This window comes from Pararge aegeria, chromosome 22, assembly GCF_905163445.1.
Source record: "Pararge aegeria chromosome 22, ilParAegt1.1, whole genome shotgun sequence".
Lineage (NCBI taxonomy): Eukaryota > Metazoa > Arthropoda > Insecta > Lepidoptera > Nymphalidae > Pararge > Pararge aegeria.
In genome coordinates, this window is record NC_053201.1 from 8,336,473 (window position 1) to 8,357,278 (window position 20,806).

A 20,806-nucleotide genomic window follows, 5' to 3' on the forward strand; every position below is an offset into this window, starting at 1 on the left:
ATTGTCGTTTTCTATCAAAGCATATATGATCGATCGATAAGGCGATATCGTGCTAGTTCCCGTTAATTACTGAATCAACCGATTATATATGGTCGTGCAACCCAGTGTCAACAAACCCTCGGCTTCCCGGTCTTCTCCTGGACAGCCCCACTACCAGCACAACGTAGAAAGTGAATGCGCCGGCGCAGACGATCTGGTAGCGCATACACGCGGCTTGGCGGTCACGCGCGACGAACGCCGCCGCAAAAAAACAAGTTTCCAATCCTAAGACTCAAGCTGACTTCCCATTAAATACTTCAGTATTCTGTGTTAGTGCTTCCGCTTGAACGAGAAAAATGAAGACTATTTTTCTACTCCTCGGTAAGTATTACGAATAAGGACATTATTTTCTGTGTCTAAAATAAGGGTTGTTATTATTTATTTTGACAAGCCGGACATTTTCCTCTTATTTCTGAAAGACAACAGTTTCACAAGTTACAATTCAGCAGATTTTTCTACTTTTCCCCGTAATGAAATGTGTACATCGTTGTTAACACGTACTCGTATTTCCAATGCCTGAAAAATGCCCCGCTTGCGGTTCGTCACGTAATATGCCATCAGCTTAACTAAATGATAATCATTTGTTAAGAAAAGTTTAAATAAGTTGTTCTTTTTGTTTTCGCCTTTTTTTGAAACTGATAAAGTGCTAAAATTAAAAAAAACTTAATTTTTAAATTGACCGTATTATAAACACCTTTAAAGATTCTTTGAATTTTCGGGAGTATGTGACAAATATTTTCTGTGAAAACATTTAATTCTTTGTTCTAAATAACAAAATTGACACAGACGAAATAATATCTACCAAAAATATATATACCAACAATGTAGGCTAAAAAGGATCCTACGATGTATCCAAGGTACCTAAGATTCTGGCACTAGCAAACCCTCCAAACATGCAAACCCTTTAGTCTGAATTAGATACAGCTCTTAAACGTTAGGTGTGTCAATCGTTAATCACAACATTTTCCACTTTTGAAGATCCATAATATGGTGATATCACAAAGAATATCCGGCTTAGTTTTACGTAAACTTTTACTTAGATGCATAGATCTATAAAATATAAAAGGTTTGGCAAGCGTTTGGCACCTTCTTGGCTTCAACTTATATTAGCGATTCTAGTTATCACCATCACGTCACAACTATGGTATATAATATGTATAAATTATAAGGTATAAATATATAAATAAGTATATATAATATACTTATTTTTTTTTTATTTGAATTTTAAATACGATCGTGTTATCATTTTCTTAAAGTTTCCTGTTGATGAGGATGGTTTTACCTAAAATACTCTTCGATTATTAATTTCGTGCGTAAATAAATAACTCAACTAAATACAAATTTTGTAAACATCAAAAATAAAAGAATAAAATGAATTAGGAACAATATTTAAAAAAAAACATCTGTAAATACTACACTTGAACGCGTAACCAGTCATCGGAAAATGTGCGGGAAAGTGTTACGAGCATTTCGCTCAAAGATTTATTTATCTGCGACAATATTAAGAAAGAAAGGAGGACTAGATCTATTCTTTATTACAGTAAATTCTGCAGAAAACTTTATTAATAACTATAAGTATATATACGTTTATTAAGTTTCATTCATAACGTACGTTTTTTGATCGTTTAGATTTGTCATCATGGTTATTCTTAGCCTAATAATTCATGGCCCACGGTTGGCTTGAATTCTTATTGGTGGGCTAGTTAGGTTAGTTTTGTACCTGTTTTTCTCTATAACAAACGGCTCCCTTATGCAGTAATATTAGTCAGGCGTCCAACGGGTGTTTTTAAAAACTCTTTATGTGAAGGCGCTGGTAAACTCGTTCATTTTCTTATGAAGAGGGCATTTATTATTATTGAAGCTCGTTTATAAGAATCTCTATTATTGGGAAGTTAATGTATGTTTTATATATTGAATGAACGAATGAATGAATGAATAAACTTTTATTGTACACCAAAGAAAAAAGTAGTAACAGAGATATACTCATAGAGCAAGAAAGTACAATTTGGTGGCCTTATTGCTACATAGCGATTCCTTCCTGGCAACCAAAGACGCAAAAGGAAAAAACATTACACAAATATATAAATATAAATAAACTAAAGTATATATAAATATATAAAATATAAATACAAATAGGATATAATACATTATTATATAAAATAATAAAAAAAAATCTTTAACCAAGCAACAGATTTTTGACGTAGAGTTAGTAGTAACGATCGACAGGAACATAGGATAGATTTACACGGGACTTATTTAAAACCGTAATAAACGCGGAAGAATAACGCGGACACCAGTTTTAAAATAACATGTCTTAAACGATGGTAGTGGTAGATCCACACCAGTTGCCACCAAAATTCTGTCTGTTTGTGGTAACTCTACCACTGGTTCGATAAGCAGATTCTACGGAGAAGAGCCGGCAAGAAACTCAGTAGTTGCTCTTTTTCAAAATCAACATTAACAATCGTTTTCCTATTTTGCGGGAGATGAGAACGAAGCTGGCTGCTTCCAATCTACCTTGTCATTAAGAAATTCCTAACCTCGCTGTATTAGATGTGTTTTTACACATATTTTAAATGTATGCATTGATAGGTCCAGAATTACCTAAGGAATCGTTGTAAAAGCGTACACTCAATCCCACAAAAGAGTTACCAGCTAGAAACTCTCAGAAAAATTACTGACCATGGGAACAGGTAGGCCACTCAAGTTGTGTTGAGACTCAGGGTCTCTCGGGGACTACTGGGTTAACACAGTAAAAGTAAGAAATGCCATAGCATAGTTAGTTAATTTTAAAACCTTTTTAAAAGCCGTTATATAATGGTCATGTAAACCAATACTTGGTTAATTATTTTATGTGAAACATCTATTGGCCCACTTTAGCTTTCGAGTTGACCCGTATGTCGTCACGACAAACAGCCTAACGCGCTCGACTCCCTTGTGTATTCATTGTTTGAAATATGTCTGTTGCAATTTAATATCTAACAATAACTATACTACATAATGTATAGTATAGTATAGTTTTTGTAATATGGTTTTGTCAACGCTATACCTAATTGATATCAATGTATTATTAAGGAATAATCATTATTCTAAAACTATTAATAGTAACGTGCACTCTAGCCTTTTGGAAGCGTTTTCCTATTTTCTTTTACACTATTAACGACCGTGATCTAGGACTCGTTTTATGGCGCAGTTTACGACAATTGGAACAATCATAAAAGAAGATCCTCACAAACTGTGCGTTCTCTCACACATATTTAGTGTCGTAGGCTTTCGGAATTGCTAGGTGTTAGGAAGTACAATACAGTAGCACAGAAACCATTGATTAATGAACCACACAGAAAACACACCCTGAGGTTGCTTAATTAAGGCGTAAAGGACAATAAACCATCTTTCGCATTCACGCTGGAGATGGACATGGTATTTTTCAAAATCTCCATATTTAAAGTCGCCACATCACCAATCTATTCTATTTACCTCCCACAGTAATAAACACAAGGTTAGGCGATCATAAAATTATTCTGATATATAACTTTGCGTTTCAGCTCGATTGAGCAAATAACATTCAATTACGGCGGGTTCACATTTGAATACTTATAAGCGTTTTGAATATTCATACAGTTTAATCAATTTATATCACGCCAAGATATTATAATATTTATTGCCAAAATATACAAACTGAATAAACAGAGATCGTATTTGATTAATATTATCAGATAAGTGTTTATTTAAATATTTTAAATTATTACGCAGTAATCAATTATGTGAGAAAGTTAAATGTTAATGTAAAAAAAAATTATATAACAATATTTGTAACGTTAACTTCCGCAAATAGTTGGTTTAATTTTGCGCTGAATATTTTATACATTTTCATTCTTAATGAAACCGATAAAGGATTTAATGAAAATGCCATACCCTGATTAGGTTAGCTCGGTACCATATTGGCCTGCATAATCATTTAGATCCGTTTACTCCATTACTCCACTGACCTCTTAACCTCTCTTATTTATCCAAAATCAACTACTTGAGGTCTCTTTTACCATCCATGCGTTGTACTGGTATCCTACCCATCGCATTCTTAACATAATAATCGTTTAGACAATACAAAAGTCCCTAAAGCTAAAAGTTATTTATTTATATATTGAATACACTTTATTGTACACCAAAACATAAAAAAAAAGTTTAACAAGAATAAAATTGGAAATATCAAGCAGGTACAATAGGCGGCCTTATCGCTAACAAGCGATCTCTTCCAGGAAACCTATCACAGGAGAAAAGAAAAGTTAGAGTATTGGGTTAGGGTGTTCACGAAAAATAAGTAAGTAGGTAAACGTTATTGTACCGAATGCAAGATCGAAAGCTTATTTATTTACTTATAATGGATAACCAACAGTAGATACATCAAAACATGCTCTTTTTTTTGGAATGAGTCACATAGTAAATGTTCAACTATTTACAGGTTATCACAGCATGCATTAAAATGTAAAAAGTCATTCCTATAAATTATTTACAGTTAATTATTAGTCTGTTAATATAAACCTATAAAGCTAAGTTACAATGAATAATTTAAGTTAATTATTAGGAAACAAAACGAAAATGAATTAAATCGGATTAAAGTAATTAATAAAATTAAACTTAAACTTAACTAACTAAAATGTAAGTCAGGTTAATTAGTAGAACATATATCTATAAGCTTAAAAACCCAACAACCCAACATTTTGAAATGGCCATATAATCGACTCCAGGTCCTCATGATTAGTTGTTGTGAAAGCTGAATACTAGACCATCGAGGCAGATCTCACGCGAATGAGTGCAGTTTGTCTATTGTTTTACGTTTTACACCTAAGTTTAAGGTTATTACACTAAAGAAATATTCATACACTCATTAGCATCCTACTTACTCGTATGTAATGGTGTAAATTGACCCTAATTATTCCCCAGCCTACAAATTTCTCAACTGAACTCTAACTCTAAGACTCCTCAGGTTTGAAAGGATTGTTATCCTTCCTAGTCCATGTAGGAGGCTTCGGCCGTGCCACCCTACCTACAAAAACGTGCCACCAAGCAATTTAACATTCCAGTGCGATACCGCATAAAACATAACTGTCATACTAAAAGGTTAGCCCGACTGCATCTTAGACTATATCACCAAGCGAGACTGCAGTCAAAAGCCAACTTGATTTGGTAATTTTCACATGAGCACTGACCGGGAATCGAACCCAAGAGCTCGAGCCAGTTAAAGTAGAAATAGTATGCTAAAGATTATTCCAGAGATTTCTGAACAACCAAATGAAGTAGCAACGAGAACCGCAATTATAACGCATGACTTTGATTTCGCCGAACAGATTTTGATAAATACATATCCAAATATGGAGACAATTATGATTATTATTAGAAGAGAACGTTTGTCAAAATATATTTTAATATATTTTTAATTTTAAACACGCAACAACAAGCTTTCTATTAATAGGATTGAAATAAATGAAACCTTTGTCTTGGATGGATTGGTTGGAAGTAAATTATGAGTAAGTATTATTTATTTTTTACGATATTTCCAAGGAGTGGTTGGAGGGAGGGGTCAGTCGTGAGGTCGTTAATATGCCAAAACCAAAATAGTAATTTCAAGATCTTCCTGGCACAGTGATGAGTGCTGTGGTCTTAAAAGTAGGAGGTCCCTGGTTCGATCCCCACCAGGACAGCTGGCATGGGCATTCTCGAAAATATTTATTTTCTATTTAATCTACGAGCATAACCACGGTTGGGAATAATATCCAGAATAACAAACGGGGCTAATTTTCTTGTTGCTGTGATTTGGTGGACAAGTATATTTTATCCAATGTCAGTGGACGTAATCAGGGGATATTTTTTTTGTCTCAGGCCTTTTTTGGCTTATCGATCAGGAGCCATTTGAAATTAATAATTCCTGATTTTTCTCCTGTCTGGTCTGGTCGTTTCACCCGCGGATAATTACTACCTTACCGACAAGGATAATTTAGTTCGATGATGACTCCACAGGTCTTGGCCAGCGTACGGTATCTTTGAGAGGAGACCCATATCCCGTAGCCGAGGGCCCTGTATAGGGTCGGTATTGGGTTGTTAATGTGGATGATGATGGCAAGTCGGATAAATAAAGTTGTTGTGTAACGGATAAAGAAAAACAATCTCCTCGAAATGAGAACCTCCAAACTTAAGCAGTCAGTTGTAAATTAAAAGTCACAAATACTTTCGATTGCATAAAAAACGTTCGAGCTATCGCAATCGATACAGCCTTCTGTATCCGGCCCTTGATTGAACGGACAAGAGGGGACTCTTGAGATGTTGGTCGAGTCTCTTAGACCGTTGACCGAAAGCTACGAAGCTCTTACTTGAGGTGACGATTTTAAGGTTGATTCGTGAGTCATGCTGTATATTAAGTAAATATAATATGTGTGACAAATATTGCTTCGAAAATTAAATTAATAATCTATATCTTCAGATCTTAGATTAAATTCAGGTATATTCTTTTCGTAATCCACTTTCCTGCAGCGGTAGTAGCCCAGTGTGTAGCCCAGACTTCGACTTTTTTCCGCACCTTTAATCTTTAAGTTATGTTCTGTGTTTTTATAATTGGAAGTCCTGGAATCGATTCATAGCAGGTGCAATCAGACAAAAAATATCCTCTCCCATAGTTATATCAACCCTCCGATCATTCGCACACAGGTATGTCAATAATGACATACGCTTATAGAAAACTCTCATAACTCCTATCCCCTTGCTATGCTTTAGCAGATGTGCACGAAAATTTGTTACCTTGTCAGGGGATATAATCGGGGGATATATAACTTTTATCCCTCTGCTAGCCGTGCTGACAGGTTAGCCCGCTACCATCTTAGACTGCCTCATCACTTACTAGTAAAGGGATAACTTGTAATGGAATAAAAAAATTCAACGTTGGTGTGTACCTTGTAATACCAACAATCAACGATAAAATGAAAATAGAAACACAGAGTCAGTGTTACACGCGGAACAATACTGCGCGTGTACTTCTCATCCATTTACGCATTGGAACGAACAATGGATGACCGACGAGGTTTCTTGCTTGACATGGCACTGACTCTTACTGTGTGCTAATAAACATTGATTGAATGATGAATTTTGTTTATTTTGTTGTGCTTGTAGTCTTGGTAGTCTAGTGGTTAGGGCTTCGGCCTCCCTTTCGGGAGAACCCAGTTCGACCTCTAACTTTTTTTCGGAGTTATGCGCGTTTTAATTTAAACAATTTAAAAATCTTCTTGTTTTATAACCGTATCCACCAATACCACAACACAACACAACACAAGGCTAGTTGTAAATGACAGTATCTTAGGTTAAGGTTAACCTTATAATCAACTGTTTCTAGTAACTCTTGATAAAAATAAAAAAATAAACTGTAGCTAGCTATACAACGCAGAGTACACATTTATTATTATTGTTTACTCTGCAGCTTGGAGAAACTACTAGTTGTTATTTTCTAGGCACACTTTTGAAATTATTGTATTCCAGCCAGCGGCGAATAACAGCAGCAAAATAACATAGAAAATTGCTGATCGAATAGTTCGATCCGAGCAAATCCTGTATTGCGATGAGGTGAAATGCGGACAAATACATTCATTGGATAAAATACATTCTGTTCGATGCACGTTTGTAAATTGTTGCTGCAGGCGTTTTCAAAGTTATGTTCGCGCGTAATAGGTTTCACGTTATTCGACATTTAAATATTATGTACGAAAATTTTATTTTCTATTGAGGGGTAATACCAGTGAGATTATAGTAACATTAAATATATGGTGGAGTTATTGCTAGGCTATTGACTATTGTAATTTTCCGATAACTATAAGTTGTCAAGTTGAGCAGGTTTTTTCGAATTATAGTAAGTTGTGGTATCATTTCTGCCGGTATTCTTTGTTGGTAACTGTTTATAAAATATGGAATACAAATCGCGGTTCAGCACTCCTTTCCTAATCATGTAAAATTATTTAATAAGGGGCTCAGAATTGGAATTCCAATCAATTGGGATGATGATAAATTTTATTTTCATTTATTTTATAAACAACAATACACACATCGCCATCTAGCCCCCAAGTAAGCGTAGCTTTCGTATGGGTACTAAGATAACTCATGAATATTTATATTATATATACATAAATACTTGTATATAGATACAAATAGCACCCAGACACTAAAAAAATCATTTTCAACAGACAAATATTTTCTAGTTTTGGAAATCAAACTCACGGCCTTGGACTCAGAGAGCAGTATACTGCCCACTGCGCTAATCGGCTGTCACAATGAACTTCTAACGATACAAATACAACTTCTAACGATATTGGTAACTACTCTTATACGATCGTACCTGTGCCTAAATACTGCTGTCAATGAAATCAATAAAAAACATTCACGCATAGCTAACAGATAATTAACAATTCATACTATGCAGTGAAACGATCAAATAGATAGACATGAATTTCAAAATAGGAATCGCAATTCGTAGGAAATTGCGTATTCGTCAAAGGGAAATTGGGACGCGTATGTGAAATGTTTTGTGGCAGATAAACGGATGGCATGCGAATTGATGTGAGATTATTGAAGTAAAATTCATACAATTATAAATGTGAAAGTGTGTTTGTTTTTTAGCCATCTGCAAGACTTCAGTCAACTACCTATTACTTTTAACTATCCATTGCTGGGTCCTCTCTTATTTGAGTAAGGGTTTCAGAGCACAGTCCCAGAACGCTGTTTATATGTACTTACTTTAGTTTCGAAGTTATTTTGGGCCCGGTGGCTTTGAGGACTCAGAATACCATAGTTCCTAATAAACCAAAAGTAGTATAGGGCTCTTTTAGACGGATGGACAAAATTCAATTTCACGCGAGTAAACTAGGAATATTTGAATACATTAAAATTGTAAAACCAGCAGGACCCATATTCGCATATCGTATAATCTGTCTAGGCTATTGGGACCGAGGTGCTTTGCGAATACAGTCACGGTCATCTGACTCGCCCGTACACATAATTTCGATTTGCATTTTACTAGACATAAATGTATTTAGATGTTAGAAATTTTCTCCGACCATAGGTTTTTACTTTCGTAAACTCTATAGGTAATAATGTTTCCAGTCGATCCGAAAGTTTAATCCTTGGTTGGAAAGCAAATATTTTGAATAGGAATTGTTCATGGTTAGACTGAAAGTACACTTTGCCCTTGGGGCATAGGATTATAGGTATTTGACCTCTATGGCGCAGCAGGGAGCCCTGTGGTTGTAAGTTCGATGTCCCGGGTTCAATTTCAGGTAGGGGTAATTTGGGAGTTTATAATTTCTGAATTATCTCTGGTTAGGTCTAGTGGAAGGCTACGGTCGTGGCTGGTTACCACCCTACCGACAAAGACGATGTTGCGTAGAAACTGATTAGGCATACGGGTTGAATATACCTGCCATACTTCCTAACAGGTGGCTTACCACCATGTGACAATGCAGTCAAAGTAGCCCTTGACTGCATTGTCACCTGCATTGTCCCATGTAGTAGAATAAATAAAACGTGATAGTGTGCAAACGTGTTTCATATCTATTTACCCTGTACCCTGTTTTATAGCTACTTTTAGAGAAGTATTATCTCACATTAGGTGGAGTCGGCTGTCCTAATTTTCTGGCGTTAATCTATCCTGGTCGGGCAGTTTCTTCTCCATTAGGAGTTTCATCATGCTAGTCTACCACGTAGCCGGAGGTCCTCTCCTACATCTTTTAACCTTAGTATAGCAAATCAAATAATTCTTTGTTTTACACTATTTCATATTAAATTTAATTGAATATGAAATAGTGTCAAGGATCACAAATAAACGTGAAATCACGTGGGAACAGTGTTTTATCACGCTCTGACATTTGAAAGCTCTCAGTTTAAGTGTGACAAAACACTCCCATAACTATTCTGATATGCTACGAGCTATACCTACTTAATAATTATAATAATAATAGTTTTTAGAAGTTGAATGATATATTTAGTTTTTCATAATATATTCTTTAAATTAATTGTTTTATAAATATAACCTAAAATAAACTATTTAAAACTAAGTAAAATATAAAACGTCCTCGGAACCACCGCAGCGAGGCACAGTTCCTCAGATGCTGGCAGCATTGCCCCTCTAGATGGCCAAACTAATTCGTTGGCCAAGGTAACTGCCCGCTCTAGGATCACCGATAGACTCGATAACCCTTTCCGATAATTCTTTGAAAAGAGCTCTTGCCTCCGGACCCCACGGTCCCGAAGTCTCTACTCCAAAAGGCACAAAAATGAAGCTGCTATCCAGGTTTTCATATTTACGCCTCTTGGCCTGCTCGGCACTGGTAGCAGCCGCACCCACCATTGACGAGGTGGCCTGGATGTGTGATGCAGCTAGGGTATCAACACATGTTGCAGAAGTGACCTTCCAAGCCTCCAAGGTATGAGCGTAGAAGTACAATGTTTTTTCTAAAATTACCCTGGACCCCCAAACTAGGATATCCCGTGTCTTGGGGGTCAGTGTCTTCACATATGTGCATCGAGATAAAAGAAAAAAAAAAGAAATAAAAAAAAAAATATATATATATGCTATATTATTTATGATATTAACCAACCAACAAAAACCTTTTGACAGTCCACAGCTGGACTAAAGGCCTCTCCCAAGGGAAGGACTCATAATAACCACGCTGGGCCGATACTACCATCTATTGCGATCAATAACCCATCTGGATTGGTTATGGCAATATATGGTAGTAGTAGCACGGAGGACGCTGCTGTCCGTTATATTCCCTTAGTCGCCTCGTATAGCAACTGCGGGAACAGGGGTGGTGACAACCGTAAAGTCAAAGTCAAAGTCAAAGTAAAGGTAATTTATTTATAATTTTTATAACATTAGTAATGAAATAAAATAGATAAATATACTTAAATATATATAACATTGCCATCCAGTCCCAAAGTAAGCGTCGCTTGTGTTATGGGTACTAAGATAACTAATGAATAATTTTTATGAATAGTATATATAAATACTAATAATATATACCCAGACACTGAAAAACATTCATGTTCATCACACAAATATCGTCCAGTTGTGGGAATCGAATCCACGGCCTTGGACTTAGAAAGCAGGGTCGCTGCCCACTGCGCCAATCGGCCGTCAAAAAAAAAGGAGAAAAGATGAACAAAAATACAAGCAGGATACAAAGGACGGCATTATGAATTACTAGTAATACGTATATTATGTTAGTTCCTCCTTTCTAAACGACCTTGTAATGTTCTGCAATACAAAACTAAGAAAATGACGAACAAGATGCAAAATGTCGTTAGATACAATTTTATTGAAATACATCATTCACTTATTCGAAGCTTAATGTGAATATCAGTGTGGAAATACAGCATGAACAATTTCCAAGTCGTTAATGTTTTGTATGGGATAAGGCCATACAAAATTAATGAGCTGTAAATAATTTGTTTGAGGACAAAAAGCGGGGTTTTGGATTACTGAATCAATCTTAAAGTGTTTCGTGGTTATTTTAGATGATTCATACTATTGACACTTCAAGATTTATATATTCTTATATGTGTATGTTATATAGTATGTAGTATATATATATATATATATATTTTTTTTTTCTTGCCTGTGTATGTTTCATTGTTTGCACTGTCCATCTTGTTTTCAATTATTACTTTCACCAATGGTTGTCTGTAAGAGATGTCTTTTGCAATAAGGCCGCCTTTGCACACAACTGTATTTAACTTTTTTATTATTATTTTCTTTAATTTTTTTTTAATTTTACTTATTTTTTTTTTGTTTGTATTGTTTCAAAGTTTGTGCAATAAAGTATTCTAAATAAAATAAATAAATAAATATTTCAAATTTGGTAGACCTTTCAGAATATCTAACGCGTCTTCATCATCATTAACATCAATTTAACCGATTTATGTCCACTGCTGGACATAGATCTTTTGTACTTTTATCGCTAGATATTGATAGAAATATTTAATCTGCCATTAGAAGATTTTGGATTAGATTTATTATTAGCATCGGGCAATTTTTCTGTACTTTGACAATAGGTCATTGTCTCATTGCCTTATTCCAATAGTTAAGGTAGCCTGGAAGAGATCACTGTTAGTGATAAGGCCGCCTTTTGCATATAATTTATGTTAATGTAAGTGTTCCTGTGTGCGTTTCCTTTATATGCAATAAAGTTGTTTAAATTAAAAAAATAAAATAGGTACACAAAAAGTACAGATAACATAAGGATTTAAGAAGATAATTAGCAAGAATCATACGACGGAATTCGCGGGCAACAGCTTTTTGTATCATCAATATAACATTCCACTGCTGGACTATAAAGTATATAGTAGTTTATTATTTTTATTTTTTTTAATATTTATTATATTATGTATTATTTTATTTGTGTAATCTAGTTAAAGTATTAGTATGTAGTTATTAGTATGTATTTTTTTTAAATATGCACAACCAGCAGTCTGTTATCCTTTTGTTTTCCTTAACCTAAGGTTGCCCGGAAGAGATCGCTACGAAGCGATAAGCCTTTTGTATACTGCTTCTGTCTGTGTTTTTTTTTATTCTTCTTCTGTATTTTTATTTGTGTGCAAATAAAGAGTATAAAGGAAAAAAAAATAAAGGCATCACCTAGGCTAGCTGTATACTCGTATATTATTGATCAATAAATACTCTTACACAATCACCCTACCGACTGTCAAGTATATCGCGAGGTTATCCACGGAAGAAAATTTATATTGCATTGTAATTAAAAAAAAACGCAATAAGTTTTCCACACATGATATTTCCGCAACAATTTAGTGAGAACAATAAACTAACAGACACATAGTGGGACAATTATTTGATATCGATCACATTCCCATGCCGGGCCTTGTGCATTGTTACGAGTGCTATCTGTACGTACATCGCTAAGATTCCTTGTTTTTGTTAACGAAACCTCACATACATCTTATGTTGTTAGTATTATGAAATTAATATTATTCTTTCCTCACACTTACTCTATCTATGCACTTGTTATAATTAAAGGCGCTATAGCGGCTTGCTAAGTTATTTATTTATTTGGTATCTATGACCCATCACTACGCACTACACAATAACATAAATAGAATAATTAAAATAAATAATTAAAAAAAAAGTTACAAATTAAAATTTCTGCCCTATGTGGAGTTTAATATACAACTTGTAAATTGGAGAGTCGTATCGATTAATTAGTGCTTTCAGAATGCCGTTACTGCTTACCCACTAACTTTTCATCAATGATGCTATTCGATTTCTTCTGATGGCAAAAAAGTCATCAGTATGAGCCATCGCGAACATTTCTGATGTACTACAGAAATAAAAAAAACACTAATAAAAAGGTATTTTAATATACATAGATTTTTACATGTCACATATACTTTTAGGAGATTTGTATATAAATACACACATACACATATCATCATCACCACATCAACCCATTACCAGCCCACTCCAGAGCAAGGCGGTAGTCCACCACGATGGCCCAGTGCGTATTGGTGGACTCTACACACCTTTGAGAACATTATGTAGGACTCTTAGGCAGGTTTCCTCACGATGTTTTCCATAGCCGTTGAAGCAAGTGATATTTAAATTACTTAAAACGCACATAACTCTACAGAACTCTAAAAAAGTTACAGGTGCGTGCTGGAGTTCGAAAAGTCAAGCTCGTACCAAATGCGCTCTCACCGCTCAATACACATACCTATCCTCAGACTATAATTGTTTCGAAGTTCGGCTTACGATTCTCTTTGATATCTTAGATCTTCACGGCGCACTAATATGGACTTGCGGGCGGTATAGTCACGATCGGCATAGGAGCGTCACATGACCGGATTCACTTTGAGAACGTTGCAAATTATAACTCGACCAGAAATGCTACGTTGCCGCTCATTGTAAAAATTTTTTTGCAATTTTTAGTTGCCTAAGTAAAAGTTAAAATAATATCGAAAATATTATAATCAGTACGCACATATTATTATTTATTTTATCTCAAAATTTAAAAAACAATACTAAGAAACCCTTAGTGCGAATTTGCGTTAAGAGTTAAGTTTGGCATAAAACACTCTTGTGTGTCAGTCGAACATTTTTCCAATGATGGCAGTCATCATCCTATCCGGCTAACCGACAGATTAAGCAAAATGCCGACAGAGTTAGGAAAAACGCACATAGCGTAATCTGAGAGGTAAAAGGTTTTAAAGTTGTAATAGAATAATTGCAGTCAAAACAAACCAACCTAATAATCTTATCTTCTAAATAATAATTATAATGAAGGTACAAAGACCCATTTAAACTTGCAAGAGCAACTTGAAATTTTTATGCATTAAATTATCTCCAGCATCGTTCCATAACTCTACTACGAAGAGTAGATACCTACTTTGTTCGTACGAACACGTTTTCCCAATATTAAATTATGAACACATTTCGCACGGAAAATTGAATAAAATCGAGTTATTCGAGATATTTACTTTCCATTTTCTTCTAAAAGGTGCAGCATATCGTGACATACTTTTATTAGAGACTAGAGGACCCAGTGAACTGTGTACCATCAAAAACTGGTAATACTCATCAAATTGATTTTTCGCTGTACCATTCCGTTTCTATGATTTTCTCTTTTCATATTCCCATGTATTGCAATATGCAAATAAAAACCAAAAAATACTATAAAGAATGTATTATATAAAGCTTTGAAACAACATTTTTGGTTTGGCGACCAATTTTGATGGAACTCTTCAAGAAGGTAGAGAAGTTTGCAAGGCTTACGCAGAAATTACGCAAACGGAAAATGTGGGTGCTGAAAATTTGCACGTACAAAGTTGCGATTAAATGATTAATATTACATAAGGAAAATTGGAATGTGAAGAAAACTCGATGCGAATACGGTGGAAAGTTTAGCAAAATGCTGCGAATATCACCAAACATTTCACGTTCAGATATTCCGTCTATGTGACATGATGGAATGCCAATCGAATATACTTACTCGTATTTCGATGGAAATAAATTCATATAAACTTTTTATTAATTTTATTTACAGTTTATTATTTCCTTTATATTATGAGCTGATAATTATAATTAAAATATATAGCGGTACGAATAAAGTTAGGTTGGCTTAGCCGAACCATTAAAGATATTAAAGAATTAAGCATTTCCAATAGCTAAGTTATTATAACTGTCTCTAGTTTCTGTTTAGTCCATAAGCTTTTTCTTCTTTTTCGGATGGACACTTGCCGATAACCACCTGAGGGGTTGCTACGGCGTCTCCGGAGAAGTAGGGCGAGCGCGAGAGCGAGACGACATCGGGGAGGAAGTGGTAGACGTCGACCCGAGGGGCCTCCTGCAAAGAATTCGGCTCGGTTCGACGTTAATCTGACTGTTGGTGGACTTTTGGACTAATCATTGTTTAGTCCGAACGCCCCCGTGACCGTAGTAAGGGTCCACGGCCGGATGACGTCAGAAGTCCATAAGCCAAATACCCGTAGCCTAAGTACAAGATTTGTTCGCTGGCAAATTTTTCGTTTTAAATATCTTACGACAATATACACATCGCCATCTGGCCCTAAAGTAAACGTAGTTTGTGTTATGGGTACTAAGATGACTGATGAATATTTTTATGAATAATATACATAAATACTTAGAATATACATATAAACACCCAGACACTGAAAAACATTCATGCTCATCACACAAATTTTTTCCAGTTGTGGGAATCGAACCCACGGCCTTGGACTCAGAATTCAGGGTCGCTGCAAACTGCGCCAATGGGCCGTCAAAATATTGAGGACTCGTTTGAGATTTTCTCGGGAAATACGATACCACAGCAGACACGTCAAACTTACGAGTTGAATGTCACCCACGTGTTAGCAAATCTGCCTTTGTGTGTACATTTGGTTAAAGATGAAAAGGTATCTTCATTCAGACTGGTCAAAATTATGCATAATCTGTGGTCGGTATAAGTTGGAGTTGAAAATCAAATTGACAGGTACCTAGATCAAAAAGGAAGGTGATATAAAATGGCGCGAAAAATAGAGTTAAGAGAATAGACAGACGTGTCAAGGGAAGATTTAAGAAGTTATCTCTTTTTAGTTAGTAAAAATAAGTTAAGATAGATTGATGTAATGAGAGATACTAAACGAAATATCATATCTTACAACGAAAAGTTGTAAGATATGAATATGGGGTTATCTTTAACACGCGACCATCGGTGAAGGCAAATATTTCGTGGACATAATTCTAGAATGTACACGTAGTACTAAATTACAGCAATCAAGTCTTACGTAATGTAAAACAAGTAAAATGTATTTTAAGACAGGTTGCAAAATTAATATCCTGTAGAACCTGTACCGGCCAGGACACAGACATTAAATTGGCACCGGAGCTTAGGAATTAACGTTTTCCGTCTTTACTTGGTTATTATGCAATGTTATTTAATCGTTATCCAATGCATAATTTCTTCCCCATTCCATCGCGTGTTTGTATATAAAAAGCTTAAAAAAAACGCATTCTGTAATATGTGGCATCATTAAGCATTTCAGTGTTGAAACTCAAGGAAACGAGTGATTTCTTACGTGTACAATAATTTTATGATATGTTTTTTTTCACCTGGTGTAAGTCTGAGATGACAACGGAAAACCAATTCTTATAAACAGTAGCTTTAGTACTAAATATGCTCGCTAGCAATCAAGATTGTTTTCGAGTATGAAATACTTGAACATCGGGGTAAAATGTATCTTATGTTCATTGTATAAATGCTCAAATTTACCTACAATTATTTAGCTCGGGCTTTTGACAGAATGTTTGTAAAACAAAAAAATCAATATTACAGGATTTGCGTAAGCACGTACTATGGCTACAGAGCAACACTTCGCAAGGCGTGCAAGGTACAAGTGTACTGTGTCAATCAACCTGCATCAGTCCCTTTTATCGTTATAAAGTTTAGGTTACAATACAAATAAAGTCGTGTTTATATTATAGTGAGTGTAACGAACACGCTTGCTGATGCAATACTGATTTATTTATAATTCCCGCTGGTATACACATGTTACATGGCGTGGAAATAAAATATCAAAGTCAAAGTCAAAGTCAAAGTCAAAGTCAAAGTCAAAGTCAAAGTCAAAGTCAAAGTCAAAGTCAAAAATATCTTTATTCAAGTAGGCCAACAGGTGGCACTTTTGATGCGTACATAAGAATTACACGGTAGTGAGATGATGGCGATAACCACATTCGTAAACTTAAAACTAAAGCTACGAGGGTTCCAAACGCGTCCCGGTCTAAGAAGAAGCCCACAACAAACTTAGCCGGGTGTTTTTTTTTTTGTTATCACCATCTCACAATGTCATTTTAAATTATTAGAAGAGAAACCTGGTTAGAGCAATAATTTACACCCAAGCTTTTTTATCGTTTACGTAGTCCTTTATACTATAATAGGACTTTTTCTCTTGATTCTTTTGTTTTCATGGATTTCAACAGAGTGTATTAAACGGATTATGGTTTTTTACATTCAGCTATGAATCTACTCACGGTAGTGGAGAACGGCTGGACCAATTGGGCTTTTTTTTATCTTCAGAATTGTCAGGAGAAAGTTTTGTATGTAAGAAAATTTTAAAAAAGCCCGATAAAAAGTTAAAAATTTCGATGATAATCGAAGAATTCCCATCTATATAGTCACTCACCACGAAATCTCGGGAACCATCGTGAAACTTGGTAGGAATATTACTTTTGCTATGTAGAGGTCAGCTATGAATAGATTTTAAGATATTCATTCCCCAAAGGGGATTGCGGGGGCGTTAACAATGAACAATTCCCGTTTTTAAACTATAGCTCCTATAGACTTCAAATTTGGTAGGAATCTTCTATAAGAGGTGTAGAAATAGGCTATGAACGAATTTTACGATAGCTCACCCCACAGGGGGTTGCGGGGGTGGGTATTAACAATTAATATTTTTAATTTTCCAGCTAAAGCTCCTACAAGCTCCAAATTTTGTAGGAATTTCCTATAAGTGATGTAAAAATGATTTATGAACAAATTTTACGATATCCCACCCCAAAGAAGATTGGGGGGGCGTTAAGAATGAAAATTTTCAATTTCCAAGCGATAGCTCCTATAGACTCCAAATTTAGTGAGAGTGTTCTATATGTAATATAAAAATGATCTTCGAGCGGATTTTACAATGAATCACCTCCAATAAGGTTCGCGGGGGTGGGTTTTAACAATAAAAAATTTCAATTTCGAAATATAGCTTCTAAAAATTCTAAATATGGTAGGAATCTTTTATTATTCACATAAAGAACATCTCAAAATGGATTTCAATAAAGTTTACTTCCGACAGGAATTGCGGGGGTGGGTGTTAAAATCTAAATTTTTTATTTCTAACCTGTAACTTCTACAGACTCCAAATTTGGTGGGGATCTTCGTGTATGTAGGGATATTCGTGTATTTCCTTACAACAATCGTCTTTTTGGCAGCGGAGAAAAAGTCATTGAGAGGTTTAAAAAACTTAACTTTACATGTAGCTATCCAATCAACGGACTAAGAATTTTACATTCATTTTACTTTTGCAGACTACATAACCGACGAATTCTTTTATTGCGGGATCGCGGAAATGTAACAGATTAAAATGAATGCATTTTCCAAGCACATGAGATGTGGAAAAGAAATTTAGTTACTTATTCCAATAGAATTCATAAAAAACATGCACAATTAATTTTCTATAAAAAATTGATGTCACGGAGAAAATTTTAGTTAACAGAAAATTCGTCGCACATGAACCTAGACAGATTTCAACTTCACATATGAGACTTGCAATGACTTTAACTTAAACTTTCAATGCTCATTTCAAATTTTTTTCTTCATGACAATTATTATTAATTTTTGGAAGAAAGGCACGGAAATGTTATAATGATTGCACATTGAAAGTTACAATGAATATTAGTGAGAAAAATCACCTGGATGAAAGATACAGGCTAAATCGATGGAATTTGGAATTTGAGTAAGTCTAAACAATATCGATGCTTACAGTTCTATCCGCGGGGCCTATTTATGTTCATACAAAATAAAAAAAAAGGAGAATAATAAAAATATGAAAAATAAAATAAAAATGAAACATAAAATGTAATTTATTTCCTTTTTCAATTCTCCCAGCGAAGCGGGCGGGAAACGGCTAGTATTTTAATAAAAAGAATTTAATTATAAGAAATAGAAACAAACTTTAACAATTTTTGTAATATACTAGAAACAAAGAAGCAGAGTACCGATCTTGAACGGAATTAGGAATAGAATGTGTCGGGATAAGGGTGCGTGGGGTACTTATAGTGCGTTAAATGTTAAGTGGATGGAATAGCGTGGGTTAGCGCGTTGCTGTGTACAAGGGATTTATTTTCATTAAAACGAAAGTATACTTATTTACTAATTAATGTACATAATTAGGTCTAGAGGTTAGTAGGTACAAATGATAATAGCTAAGTTGTTAATGATAAAACTATCTGTACGATTATTACTAAGGAGTATAGATAGGTACGTTATTGATAGGTTACAGACTAAGCTTAGGACTAGGTTAGGGGTTATGTAACACACATACGTATTATTTGAGCACCCACATTTATTTGGACAACCGGTTGACGCAGTGGGCAGCGACCCTGTTTTCTGAGTCCAATGCCGTGGGTTCGATTCCCAAAACTGGAAAAATGTTTTTGTGATAAGCATGAATGTTTTTCAGACTCAGGTTGATTATCTGTATATTACACGCATTTATGTGTATAATATTCATAAAAATATTTATCAGCTGTCTTGGTACCCACAACACAAGTTACGCTTACTTTGGGGCTAGATGGCGATGTGTGTATTGTCGTAGTATATATATTTAGTATATTTACCGCATCTCCCTCCATATAAACATAAGCTTTATTAATCTATATGGTTGTCGAACTAAAATACACAATTCTGATGACAATAATTAATATAATATACCACAGTAAGGAAATAATTATAAATAATGCTCATGCGGCTGATTCGATTAATTTTCTTTCCTCAATGGATTGTGTTTTAAAATTTAAATAATATTAGTCTTTCGTGGTGAATTAAATCGATTTGTTTTTCAAACAGTATTTATTATACGAGTTATTTGATAAATGTAGTAGCGTGATTAACCCAAAGTACCTAACACGAAGTCCATTGTTGTAGTAGTTTTTTTTAAGATAATCTTTAGTAGTATAGTGGAGTTTTTGACGTGACAACGTCTTATAATTCGATGGAGCCGGCTGCACGCACGAAAAAACATGACAACATGCGGCGTTACCTCGCTCTGAGGCGTTCCATTTAAGACTTGAAGTGCAAGCGAGAGCGCGGAACGAGCGACAAAGAGGCACAATCGGCCTCCGCGCTCGGCAGCGTTCGACATCTGTCTCTCTCTTACTTGAGAGAGAGATGCGTCCGCGTGGTCAGCTGCTATACAATAATACATTTACATGTTTTCGTCAAGTATGAAGTGCAGTGAAAAGTGAATGTGGTTTTAATTGTATATAGCAAAAAAAATTTACATAATTGTATTTATGCTTACAAATAAATGTAACTTGATCAATTCAATCTTGATTTCCATTTACTTCCTTCTCTATATCCATACAAAATATCTATCAAACAAATAAAATTTAAATTTTCTTTGGAAAAATGCAACCATTCCATCAGTATTTTCTTGTGAAGTTGTCACGTTCAACTATCGTCAG

The 20,806-nt window shown here is 34.9% G+C and overlaps 1 protein-coding gene across 1 annotated transcript in view; it reads left to right on the forward strand.

Moving 5' to 3' along the window:
• The first annotated feature begins 230 nt into the window (after window positions 1-230).
• LOC120633773 (histone-lysine N-methyltransferase trithorax-like) overlaps window positions 231-20,806 on the forward strand; it is a 67,948-nt gene continuing 47,372 nt past the window's right edge. Inside the window, exon 1 of the mRNA XM_039904115.1 lies at window positions 231-360. Within this exon, the coding sequence (XP_039760049.1) occupies window positions 336-360 (25 nt within the window). The 5' untranslated portion in view covers window positions 231-335. The remainder of the gene's footprint in view (window positions 361-20,806) is intronic.